We start from the raw sequence: 12,178 nt of genomic DNA, 5'->3' as shown, positions 1-12,178 counted from the left end.
TGTGGAAAGGGCAAGGCCAAGGTCCTGTACGGGCTGACCGCCTACACCTATAAGCCGTGTGATAACAGAGAATACCCAGAAGTCTACACAAGAGTTCCTCATTTCCTGCCCTGGATCAAAGAGGTTCTTGGTGTGAAGGATGCTCTGTAGACAGGAACTCAGTTAAAGGCATACTATTCAGAAGACAGACAAACCACACGTTTGCATGTAATAATCAAAGATGTTTACCTGTCTGCAGATACACACTCTTTGCTACTTAAGAAAGTCATGGGCAATGGAAAAAAAACTAGCCCTATGTACTGTACACATTTAAATAAATTATGCTATTGTGATACATATACGGTCTTATTCCATTAAACATGAGGTAAAGGGTATGTGATTAATTACTGTAGCTTGGTGTTCTCATTGTAGCTTTGCATCATCTCTCCAATAAACATCTATTCTCTGGAACCAATTCCTGTCTGGAATTGCCCCCCCCCCACACACAAAAAAAACACACACACTTACATCATCACTGTCATCACTTCACATACATACAGCACACTGCTTGCTACAGTAAGCCTCCTCTACATACTTGCTGCACACTCCAGGCCCCCCTACATACACAGCACATTGTCTCATGAGGAAGCTTCTCCAACACACATATTGCACACTGCCCTCTCCCCACACAGCACACTATCCCATCTCCCCTGTCATCCCCCCAACACACACACCAAGACCCCTGGCAGTTGGGTTAGCCCCTTGAGCCGTGGATCTGCCCAAGGTTTCTTCCTTGGTAAGGGAGTTTTTCCTTGCCCCTGTTGCTCTTGGGTGCTCCTTTGTTGGTGCCCCCCCAATCCCAATCCTCCCACACCTTTCTTATGCAGCCCTTGCCACTTAATCTACTAAACCCCTTCTACTTCACTATACTTCACCCCATAAATGCACAAATAGGCTGACACCAGACATAATTTTACTGCATTTCTTACTTCCAGTAACTATATGCATGAGACAATAAACTTCCTTGTATCCTTGTCTGTCTGTATGAAGCAGTGGAGTTCTCTTTTTTTAACGCTGTATTTCCATATGGATCTCTCCATCCTTATGCAAATATATTGTATTATGAATATTATTATATAGAAATATACACAATATGACATAACCCAAATGAAGAGCCAATAAAGCTCATATCAGGGTTTGGAGCAGTTTCCTGCATTCTCTTTACTGTGCTTCAGATGAAACAGGAATAGAATCAGAAACAGACACAGAAATGCCCGCTGGTGTTTTAAACCCCCACTGTCGACTTCAAGGCAGCACTGCGACCGTCGACTTCAAGGCACCTAACCCTTGCCTAACCCTAGTGCCTTTCATGCAGCGCTGCCTGGAAGACGACGTTGGGGGCTTAAAACACCCACAGAAATACATTATGTTTGCTAATGTAGCAAACGGTACATTATAGGTTATGGTAAACAGTCATCAAAGGGAAACTGAATATCCATGAATCCAGTCCTGTGAACTTCACGGGTCACGAGGCAGGTGTAAGTAAGAGTGTGTAAGTGTTAAGACGCTTTATTTAGTTTGTTTTGAGCTGTCTGTACAAGAAATGAGGAGGCTAGCTGAGACCAAACGAGAGCAAATGGCAGAAGGGCTGATGGCAATGGCTGAACTAGCAGTAGAGGAAACCACAGCCCCCTGTGTGTGTGTGTGTGTGTGTGTGTCTTGCAGTCAGGCTCAGTCGTAGTGCAGACTCTTGAAGTTGAAACGCTTTCGGTCTGTGAAACCTGCGAGCTGGAGAAAACAGTTTGAATCACTCACTTACAACTGCATGGGTTTGATTCACTCATTTACAACTGCATGGGTTTGAATAGCTCAGTCACTCACTCATTCACTGAGTCAGTAATTCAGTATTCAGAATTCATTTTCATGAGGCAATGTTCGTACTGCACGCTTCACATAAAGGCCTGCAATTTGCTTCCAATGCAATGTGCATTCATCTGAATGATGCTATGAGAGAGAGAATGACAGAGTGAGAGAGAAAGAGCGAGAGAGAGAAAGAGTGTGAGAGAAAGAGTATACTGAGAGGGGCAGAATATAGCACACACTTACCTGACTTGGGTCCTTAGTAAAATATCTCTTCTCTATAACCTGAGGGAGTCAAACACATCATCATGAGGCTCTATGCTACTATAGCACTGGTGATGCTTTTTATGACCACCATGTCGCCTCTCTTTGCAGGCCATGGCTGTGGCTTCAGGTGTGTGTGTGGTTTCAGATATGAGTCAGAGTATTTAGTCACCTTATCGAAGAAGCGACTCAACTTGACTGCGTTGGATGAGCCAGCTGCCAGGTAGCGTGGGTTAGTGCAGTCCTGTAGCAGAGAGAGAGAGAGAGAGAGAGAGAGAGGTGGGTTTTGGAATGACGGGTGGTGTTGGATCTGAGTCATTTGGAATGACGGGTTGGATCGGAGTCATTTGAGAACCCTGAGGTGACCTCCACTCACTTTATGAAAGTCCCCCCACCCCCAACACACACCATGTCACCAACCACACACACACACACCATGTCACTACCCCCACCCCCACACACACACACACCGTCACCATGCACACATACCAACCACACATACACATACACACACACACACACACACACACACACCATGTCACCAACCACACATACACACACAAAACACACACCTTGTCATTCTGCCTCCACAGAGAACAGGACACACTCTGTTTCAACTTCACACTCTAAACTTTTGTCTTCTCTATGAAACAAGCTCTTCAGCGTAAGTCTACGAGGTTCTATGTTCTGTTTGTGTGAAGCACATTAAATGACAATTATGTATAATAATGTCCTGTACAAATACATTTGACTTTGACTATTATGGTTATGTGTGAAATGTGAGATGGGTTTATTTATGATAAAGCATGATCATGGTTATGTGTGAAATGTGAGATGGGTTTATTTATGATAAAGCATGATCATGGTTATGTGTGAAATGTGAGAGTTTAGCACTATTAAAGTCCACTAACTCAGACAGCCTGCCATCTGATCACATCACTGTTACTGTAGGTGTTCCAAACCCACATAATAGCAGCAGCCTACACTTTGGCTCCCTCTGCTGGTGGTCTTTGCATCTTACTGTTTGTTGATTAATGGGTTGGACACAACTGAGGTCTGCAGGAGGGTCCTATAAATCTACCTGGTGCCATTATATCACAAACGCAGGAGCTGTTAGATAGAAAGTCATATCTAGGCAACCACCAAGGCTGGGAACAACACGTAACAATCCCACACTGAACTCATGAGACGCAGTTCTGTTGTGTTGTGTTGTGTTCTGCTTGACCCGTCTCTGTCCTCTAGCAGAATTCATGAGACGCTGTTCTGGTGTGTTGTGTTGTGTTATACTCGACCTGTCTCTGTCCTATAGCGGTACTCATGAGACACTGTTCTGGTGTGTTGTGTTCTGGTGTGTTCTGCTCGACTTGTCTCTATCCTCTAGCAGTGCTCTACTAAACTCCCACATGCAACTGATCTGCAGGTTACCACCACAGACACCTCATGAGACACGTATTCACCGCTCAAATCCCATCTGCAGGTTATGAGACATAGCCTAGAAATCTAGACGCACCCTAGCGGCAGCACATTACAATTGCTGCCAGGGCTAGTCTAGCAACTCTCCGTTGGCTTGTGAGCTCGAAAAATTAAACTTCTATCAGGCCAATCAAATCGTGTATAGAGTCGTTAGGCGGGCTTAACATAATGATTGATGGCAGAGTTGCAACGGTTTGAATTCCCTGCTACTTGAAAACAAATAAGATGGATGTTGCTGTTGGCGAACAGTGTGACGCGCTGTCCTATTGCGTGCAGAGGGAATTTGAAAGACAACCGATTATCCCGCCCCTCGGACTGAGCACTGCGAATGGTGAGTGCCCAGACCCTACATTTTAATGTGGGTCTGGCTCGTCAGGCTACATGAGACACATATTCACCGCTCAAATCCCAAAAGCCTTTGCATAGTCAACATCATCCTTAAGCACACTGGATTTTTTTATTTCATTTATATTATTATATTTAGTATTTAGTTGTTTTGTTTTCTTATTTTCTACTGTCTCTATTGTACATGGTCTCATGTTGTGTGTTATGTCTGTATGCTACTGAGACCTTGAATTTCCCCTTGGGGATCAATAAAGTATCTATCTATCTATCTATCTATCTATCTATCTATAGCTATAGGTTTAGCGACTCCGCACTGTTTCCATGGTAATGCCACGGCAACACCGCTTCCTGGTCCTGTGGCTAGGCTATGGCCAGATGGGTAACAACATGGCAACAACCTGATACCAGTACAGCAGCAGACACTGCAGGGGTCATGCTCACTGTGGTTGACCTGATACCAGAACAGCAGCAGACACTGCAGGGGTCATGCTCACTGTGGTTGACCTGATACCAGTACAGCACAGACTCTGTGATAGTGTAAGACCTGTGTTGCGTGTACCCATTTTCCCCAAATCGTGCAGCCTTAGTACCTACTAGCCTAGACCCCCCACGGGGGGCCTCCACAGTCCCACTCACCAGGGTCATCACCCTGTAATGCCAGTCTCCTACTCACCAGGGTCATCACCCTGTAATGGCAGTCTCCCACTCACCAGGGTCATCACCCCTGTAATGCCAGTCTCCCACTCACCAGGGTCATCACCCTGTAATGCCAGTCTCCCACTCACCAGGGTCATCACCCCTGTAATGCCAGTCTCCTACTCACCAGGGTCATCACCCCTGTAATGCCAGTCTCCTACTCACCAGGGTCATCACCCTGTAATGGCAGTCTCCTACTCACCAGGGTCATCACCCTGTAATGGCAGTCCTACTCACCAGGTTGATCTCCTCGGCGTTAAAGTCCTCAGACAGGAAGGCCGTTCTGGTCAGAACCTCGTTGCGCTTGTTCTCGGGGATTTGGTCAAACTTGGTACCGATGAGCAGCAGGGGAACCGGATTATCCGCAAACTGCTCCCGATCATAGTCCCTACAGGGGAAACACAGCAGCAACTTGTACGTCATCATCTCTTTAACTTGGAACTCTCATCATCAGTCCTAAACTCCTCCTCCTTGAACTCTGAACTCCGCCCTACTCTATGTAATGCCAAGTGTTTGCAACTCTATATGATGCTTTGTAACTCTTATATAATGCTACTGTAAGTGTTCGTTACTCTATATAATGCCAAGTGTTCGTAACTCTATATGATGCTACGTGTCTGTAACTCTTATATAATTCTACTGTAAGTGTTCATAACTCTATATAATGCTAAGAGTTCGTAACTCTATGTAATGCTAAGTGCGGTATAACAAATCAGGATCACATGGCGAGAGCTACTGGTGTGTCATGGATGATATGATATGGCGCCTCCCTACTAAACGTAAGTGATGAAGTGGGCCCAGCTCTTTGGGATTCATGGAGCCCTCTGGGGCTGTGAGCTGCAATATGACATCAACACCCACATGCAATTTTGCATGCGCACACACACACTTTACCCGATGGACTCCCTCTCGCTCACACACACATCACCTGTTGGACACTATCTATCTCTCTCACACACACACACACACACACACATCTGACCTGACCCGTTGGAGACGATGACACCAGTGGGCGATGAGTCTTTGTTCAGGGCCTCGAGGGACCAGCGGTACAGGTTCTGAGAGGACTTCTTATTGGTCAGATCATGGACCAGGATGATGCCTGCCACACACACACACACACACACACACAGCCAGAGAGGAGGTCATTACACTTCAGTGGTGTACGAAATGCAAGTACTGTACACGCACCTACGCACACACACAGCCACACACAGACTGGACTGTATAGGTTAGCATGTGAGGAAATCTATGTTTGCACAAACACACACACAGGAATATCATCGAATATCATCCGAAACACACACACACGCACACACACCTGATTTAAGCCAGTGTATATGACACCCACATGTAAAGCAGTGTGACAACACCACTGTGCGCCATTGGTAAAGATAAGTCAGGGACCATTTGTAACGGTTTTTATTGTGTCCTGTTGTCCATGAATGCATCATAAACTGTATGCATGTTCAGTTTGTTGCAATTAATGCTTTGCTAGTATCCAGCATACCATTGACAGAGTTGTAGAACACTGCCCTAGTGCTCTTCACGCTGCTGGCGCTACCCACAGATCCTCCAACATCCCACAATTCAATGTAGTACGTCTTCTCCTCTGGTGTCCCTTCTCTGTAGTCGTGTACCTTCGTGAAAACAATACTGGATCTTTACAGTGTTTCCCAAACATTGACTTATTTGTGGCGGCCCACCACAATATCAACATTGACCACCAAACAATGATTTTCCAGGTTGTACTAAATTGTGCTTAAATCTGGTTAGCATCATAACCATGCTGTGCTAATTTGTTAAAAACTGTTGCATTCAAGTTAATTCTGCAAACCAACCACCACAAATGGAATTCAGTTGTCTGGGAAACACTGCTTTACACCAAGTCAGTTTATATTGTACAGTACTGGTGAACATATAGAAGAAGCAGAGAAGTGTATCGAGTGAAAGTAAGTAACATGTCTTACCCTTACGTCGACAGAACAGCCAACAGTCCAAGATGGATTGCCCAGAACCTGGTTCTGACACAGCAAGTGGACTAACGAAGACTTACCAACACCTACAACAAACAACACACAGACACGGCAGATGCTGATATCCTGGCAAGTCGCTGCTAAACTAACGTTACTGGCTTCTCTTCCAAGTCATCACATTATCAGTGGACGTGTGCGTTAAAATGACCAGACTGCAAACTGGATTCACTGTTCACAAACTCCAGGGTACAACTTACACGAATTACTTAATACATTTCAATAAAGAGATAGAATAGGTCAAGGCATAAACATGTTTTTTACCAGAATCTCCTAATACCAACACCTTCACTCTGTCAAGGGATGCCATCTTTCTGACAACAGCATTACGGAAGTTAAGAATTGAAGTTACTATTGTTTTATTGGTTAAAAACAAAGTTTAAGTAACGTCCCAGTTTGACGTCCAAGAAATTGATTGGTACAACGGTATAATCAATCTAAAATGTAGACCGTTTTCATTGGTTTTCATCATAGGTTTTAATTCGCTTTAACATTGGTAACCAATCAGAGGTCGTTTTCTAAGGTAACGTGAGGTATGTTTTCTCCAGAATCACTTCCGGAGTACACATGCAATAACTGAGTTGTTGGAAAGTATCCTATCGAAGTTGGGAATTAATCCAAACCAAAGGTTATTTCACCATTGTTTCATGTATAATGTATGTAGACGGTTCTCATAGAAGACGCTACACGCGCATACATAATGTTTTTGTTTTAAAAGTAGCTGCTAGGTCTTGTGTTGTTTGCGGGAGCTTTCTAAGCTAACCATCGTTACCCATGTTAGCTTCAACCGGTGTAACGTTATAATATGGTCGCCCTGTTGCTGTCCATTTCCAGCCATTATCAATTATAATTAAAGTGATCAGAAGTTAATGACTGTCTTGGTATTTCTGTAATAAATGTAAGGTTCTTGTATTACAAGAACCCCGTTATCCAGGCAATTTCTGCCAAGGATAGACTGGGTAACCTAGCTTGCTAACGTAAGAAACTTCCAAGCTAATTCCCTTAGTAACATGTCACTAACTGATAACACAAGTTACTAGTGAATCCTTGGGTGACTTGCTAACGCTTTGATAGCCCCAGACGTATAACTTTAACAGGGTATTTGTCGGTAACTCATTACAGTCAGCTAACGTACTAAATACTTTTTGTCCATCTTCCTGTTGCAGGTTTGTTTTGAACACACCTGGTTTCATACGTATTCTCTCTCCTGAGACAGCTAAGTGAACCAGTCCCATCCCACATCATCTTCAGCCTGCCTGTCTCTTCCCTCCCGCGGAGCGATGTCGGAACCGGGGCTGCTGACCGAGGTTCCCCCCGCGCTAAAGCGGCTCGCCCAGCAGGTGGTGCGCGGCTTCTACGGCGTAGAACACGCGCTGGCCCTGGACGTGCTCATCCGCAACCCGTGCGTGCGCGAGGAGGACATGCTGGAGCTGCTGAAGTTCGAGCGCAAGCAGCTTCGCTCGATTCTCAACACCCTCAAGGCAGACAAGTTCCTTAAGTGCCGTCTACGCGTGGAGACGGCTGCCGACGGCAAGACCACACGCCACAACTACTACTTCATCAACTACCGGCTGCTGGTGAACGTGGTGAAGTACAAACTGGACCACATGCGTCGGCGCATCGAGACAGATGAGCGCGATTCCACAAACCGAGCCTCGTTCAGGTGTCCTTGTTGCCTCAGCACGTTCACCGACCTGGAGGCTAACCAGCTGTTCGATCCCATGACAGGTGAGAGAGGGGAGGGGAACACAAGAGATGGACATGATGTGTGTTGTTTGTCTTACATCTTAAACGATGACCATGATGAGCAGAAGGAGAGAATGATGATGAGTGTGTGTGTGTGTGTGTGTGGTGAAATGAATGATGAGCGTGTGTATAGTATAGTATAGTATATATACTCTTTTGATCCCTTGAGGGAAATTTGGTCTCTGAATTTATCCCAATCCGTGAATTAGTGAAACACACTCAGCACATAGTGTACACACAGTGAGGTGAAGCACACACTAATCCCGGCGCAGTGAGCTGCCTGCAACAACAGCGGCACTCGGTGAGCAGTGAGGGGTTAGGTGCTTTGCTCAAGGGCACTTCAGCCGCTTCCTACTGGTCGGGGTTCGAACCGGCAATGCTCCGGTTCCAAGTCCGAAGCGCTGACCAGTAGGCCACGGCTGCCCAGTGTGTGTGTGGGGTGAAATGAGTGATGAGCGTGTGTGTGTGTGGGATGAGATGGACTGCTTGCTGGTGGTGGCACCCAGAGCATCAGCCTGCCCAAGTGATGGAGAAGCCCATCAGCTGCTGTAACTCAGCCACCCATGTACATGACACCTCTGAAATTTTGCTGAATATATGCCTTATGTTACCAAACCACAGGCACAGCCACAGGCAAACCGTTTGAGATATTGACCTGAAACTTCAGATTCCTTTGTTTGATAACATAAGGCATATATTCACCGCTTTGCAGCAAAATCTGAGAGGTGTCATGTACATTATTCCCCGATATTGGCTGTTTTCACATGGAATGACCCCCAGTCATAGGGACACTGTGCTGCAGGAGATGCAGTCGGACGAGACGTTAAACTGAGGTCCTGACTGACAGTGGTCATAAAAGTGCTTTGGGTGCCTTGGACATCGCTATATAAATGCAACGTGTTGTTGTTGAAGTGGAGAGCTGATAAAAAATATGGCATTGCTGCCTCTTACACACTCCGATGTCATCTGAGACCTGCGGCAGCTTATGTCCAGCAGGAACGATGTGGACCACACGACAGTGCCCGTGCAGTACATGAGCACTTTCTAAAGAGCGCAGGCACTGAGCCGAGGGTGTTCTAAAGAGCGCGGGCACTGAGCGAGCTCATTTTGTCTGTGAACAATGCACTTATTGTGACCCTGACTCCTGAAGAGCGTGGCTTTGGGCTGTTCTGTTTTAGCCAGTGTGCGCCCTGCGGTAGCGTGGCTTTGGGCTGTTCTGTTTTGGCCAGTGTGCGCCCTGCGGTGGCACTAGGAACCCCGTGTTTGTGGATGAGACCACCTGGGAGGGGCTGGAGAAGGGAAGCTTCCGTCAACGCACCGTTAATGTATTGACAAAATAGTGCATGTTAGTAAACCTTCAGTGCACCATTAATGTATTGACAAAATAGTGCATGTTCGTAACCCTTCAGTGCACTGTTAATGTATTGACACAATAGTGCAGGTTAGTAACCCTTCAAGGACGTTTGAGGCTTTGGTGGAGTACTGCAGGAAGTATGTTTGTGGATGAGACTTGGTGCGTGTTAGCCTTCAAAGACTTTTGAGGCCATAATATCATAACATATATCAAGTCTCATAACAAGTCGTTGTTGCAGAGGCAGCACGCGCAGGCTCTTGAGGATGGTGTTAGTGGTGTTTGGCTGACGTATTGGCTTGAGGAGGAGCAGTGTGGTGGCGTCTGTGTAATGTATTAGGCCTACCTCTGTGTATCTGTCCGGATCCTCTTCAGGTTAAAGCGATATATACAGTGATGTATTCTTTAAAGATGCAGTCAGCGATTGCGCAGGACGTCACATTTGTTTATGTTTAAAATTATTAGCAGATGCTAAAACGGTGATTCATTAATGTTATCCTCTCAGTTACTGGCTCTAAATAAATGTAAAGATGTGCTCTTGCTGCAGTAGTGTTGTCCAGCAGTAGGGGGCAGTGCATGCCAATGGATCAGCAGCTCCTGGGCAGACTGAAGGGAGCTGAAGGCTCCGTCCCCTGCAGGCACTGGTGCGTACTGCAGCCTGACTCCTCTATTCAATCTGAGCTCAGTCAGCCGAGCTGCACAATAGAGAGCCCACCATCAGGCCAGCTCACTAGCGCCAGGTGGAGATGGAGCCGCTACACCTGTCCAGGTGACTAGCACCAGGTGGAGATGGAGCTGCTACACTTGACCAGGTGACTAGCACCAGGTGGAGATGGAGCCGTTACACCTGCCCATAGCGCCAGGTAGAGATGGAGCTGTTACACCTGTCCAGCACATCTAGAAAAACTCCCAGTTGAAAGCAGGAGTGGAGTGCTGATTTGTGTCTGGGGGTCTGTCAGGGGTCAGGGGATCACCGCAGCACACACAGAGATGGCTTTCAATTAGATTTGATTATGGTGCATAACAATTGACACTTCTGGATTTCATCAGAGTCCACTCTGTCAAGGATCAGTGGGTGTCTGGATAGAAAGCTAGGGTCAGAGCCTGTATTGGAAAGCTAGGATTAGGGCCTGTATTGGAAAGTTAGGGGTTAGGGCCTGTATTGGAAAGCTAGGGGTTAGGGCCTGGATTAGAAAGATAGGATTAGGGCCTGTATTGGGAAGCTAGGGGTTAGGGCCTGGATTAGAAAGCTAGGATTAGGGCCTGTATTGGGAAGCTAGGATTAGGGCCTGTATTGGGAAGATAGGATTAGGGCCTGTATTGGGAAACTAGGATTAGGGCCTGTATTGGGAAGCTAGGGGTTAGGGCCTGGATTAGAAAGCTAGGATTAGGGCCTGTATTGGGAAGCTAGGATTAGGGCCTGTATTGGGAAGCTAGGATTAGGGCCTGTATTGGGAAGCTAGGATTAGGGCCTGTATTGGAAAGCTAGGATTAGGGCCTGTATTGGGAAGCTAGGGGTTAGGGCCTGTATTGGGAAGCTAGGATTAGGGCCTGTATTGGAAAGCGGTGTGTGCGGGCATTAAGGCTGCTCAATTATGGCAAAAATAACCACTCGCGTTTGCCTGATAGTAACGCTTGCGTTTGCCTGATGTTATCCACTTGCGCTAGTACAAGAATTGGCAACACCAGGCGGGAGTGGCCTGTCACACACACACACACACACACAACCCCAAATGGCGGGAGTGGCCTGTCACACACACACACACACACACACACAACCCCAAATGGCGGGAGTGGCCTGTGCACAGAGGGGAGGGGTGTGTGGCGTGTGGGGAATCAGTGCGCTGTATGAGATGGAATGGTATCTATATCCAGAACACTATTTCTAAAAGTTTTTTTCTGTGCCTGCTTTCACGTGTGTGTGTGTGTGTGTGTGTGTGTGTGTGTGTGTTGGTGTGTTAGTTATGCACACGCATGTGTCTGCATTTTATGCACACGCATGTGTCTGTGCCTGCTTTCCCGTATGTGTGTGTGTGTTGTGTGTGTGTGTGTGTGTGTGTGTAGTGGGAGGCCATTTGTATGTACTCTGATGTGTAATTGTGGTGTGCTGGGCTGCTCCTACGAGACTGACCTGAAACAGCAGAGATGGAGCTGTGTGTTTTATGTGGGGAACTGTAAATGCTTAGTTAACTCAAAACACACACACAATTACAAAACAGTTTTCATGGCACTTGCACTGTAGACAGCTGATGATATTGTCTGTTCCTAACACGCACACAAACACATCTCTCTCTCTCTCTCTCTCTCTCTGTCTCTGTCTCTGTCTCTCTCTCTCTCTCTCGGTCTCTCTCTCTCTGTCTGTTTCTCCCTCTGCATGTTTCTCTCTCCTCTCTCACTTATTCAATTACGCTAGGCCAACCCACACACGTGC

At 46.5% G+C, this 12,178-nt stretch overlaps 2 protein-coding genes across 7 annotated transcripts in view; one reads left to right on the top strand and one right to left on the bottom strand.

Annotated features, from left to right (window-relative positions):
* Window positions 1-1,171: 1,171 nt before the first annotated feature.
* rabl3 (RAB, member of RAS oncogene family-like 3) lies at window positions 1,172-7,916 on the bottom strand. 4 transcript variants are annotated; one of them, XM_048238585.1, is made up of 9 exons: window positions 7,834-7,916; window positions 6,588-6,679; window positions 6,128-6,257; window positions 5,605-5,719; window positions 4,855-5,005; window positions 2,276-2,347; window positions 2,086-2,124; window positions 1,861-1,983; window positions 1,172-1,767 (listed from the first exon to the last, which is right to left on the bottom strand). In XM_048238585.1, exons 1-8 carry the CDS (start codon window positions 7,883-7,885, stop codon window positions 1,888-1,890), a joined length of 747 nt encoding a protein of 248 aa, XP_048094542.1. In that variant the 5' UTR covers window positions 7,886-7,916; the 3' UTR covers window positions 1,172-1,767; window positions 1,861-1,887. The 4 variants fall into 4 exon arrangements, with proteins under 4 accessions (XP_048094542.1, XP_048094543.1, XP_048094544.1 ...); XM_048238586.1 differs by lacking the exon at window positions 7,834-7,916 and adding an exon at window positions 6,915-6,985; XM_048238587.1 differs by lacking the exon at window positions 1,861-1,983.
* gtf2e1 (general transcription factor IIE, polypeptide 1, alpha) overlaps window positions 7,162-12,178 on the top strand; it is a 20,016-nt gene continuing 14,999 nt past the window's right edge. Inside the window, exons 1-2 of one of the 3 annotated variants that reach the window (XM_048238549.1) lie at window positions 7,162-7,278; window positions 7,817-8,378. In XM_048238549.1, the coding sequence (XP_048094506.1) occupies window positions 7,931-8,378 (448 nt within the window). In that variant the 5' untranslated portion in view covers window positions 7,162-7,278; window positions 7,817-7,930. Of the gene's footprint in view, window positions 7,307-7,816; window positions 8,379-12,178 lie in introns of all 3 variants that reach the window. The other 2 variants (XM_048238551.1, XM_048238550.1) reach the window with 2 other exon arrangements.

This window comes from Alosa alosa, chromosome 3, assembly GCF_017589495.1.
Source record: "Alosa alosa isolate M-15738 ecotype Scorff River chromosome 3, AALO_Geno_1.1, whole genome shotgun sequence".
In the NCBI taxonomy this organism is placed as follows: Eukaryota; Metazoa; Chordata; class Actinopteri; order Clupeiformes; family Clupeidae; genus Alosa; species Alosa alosa.
Note: the sequence above shows the minus strand (reverse complement) of the source record. Positions and strands in the feature narration are given on the sequence as shown.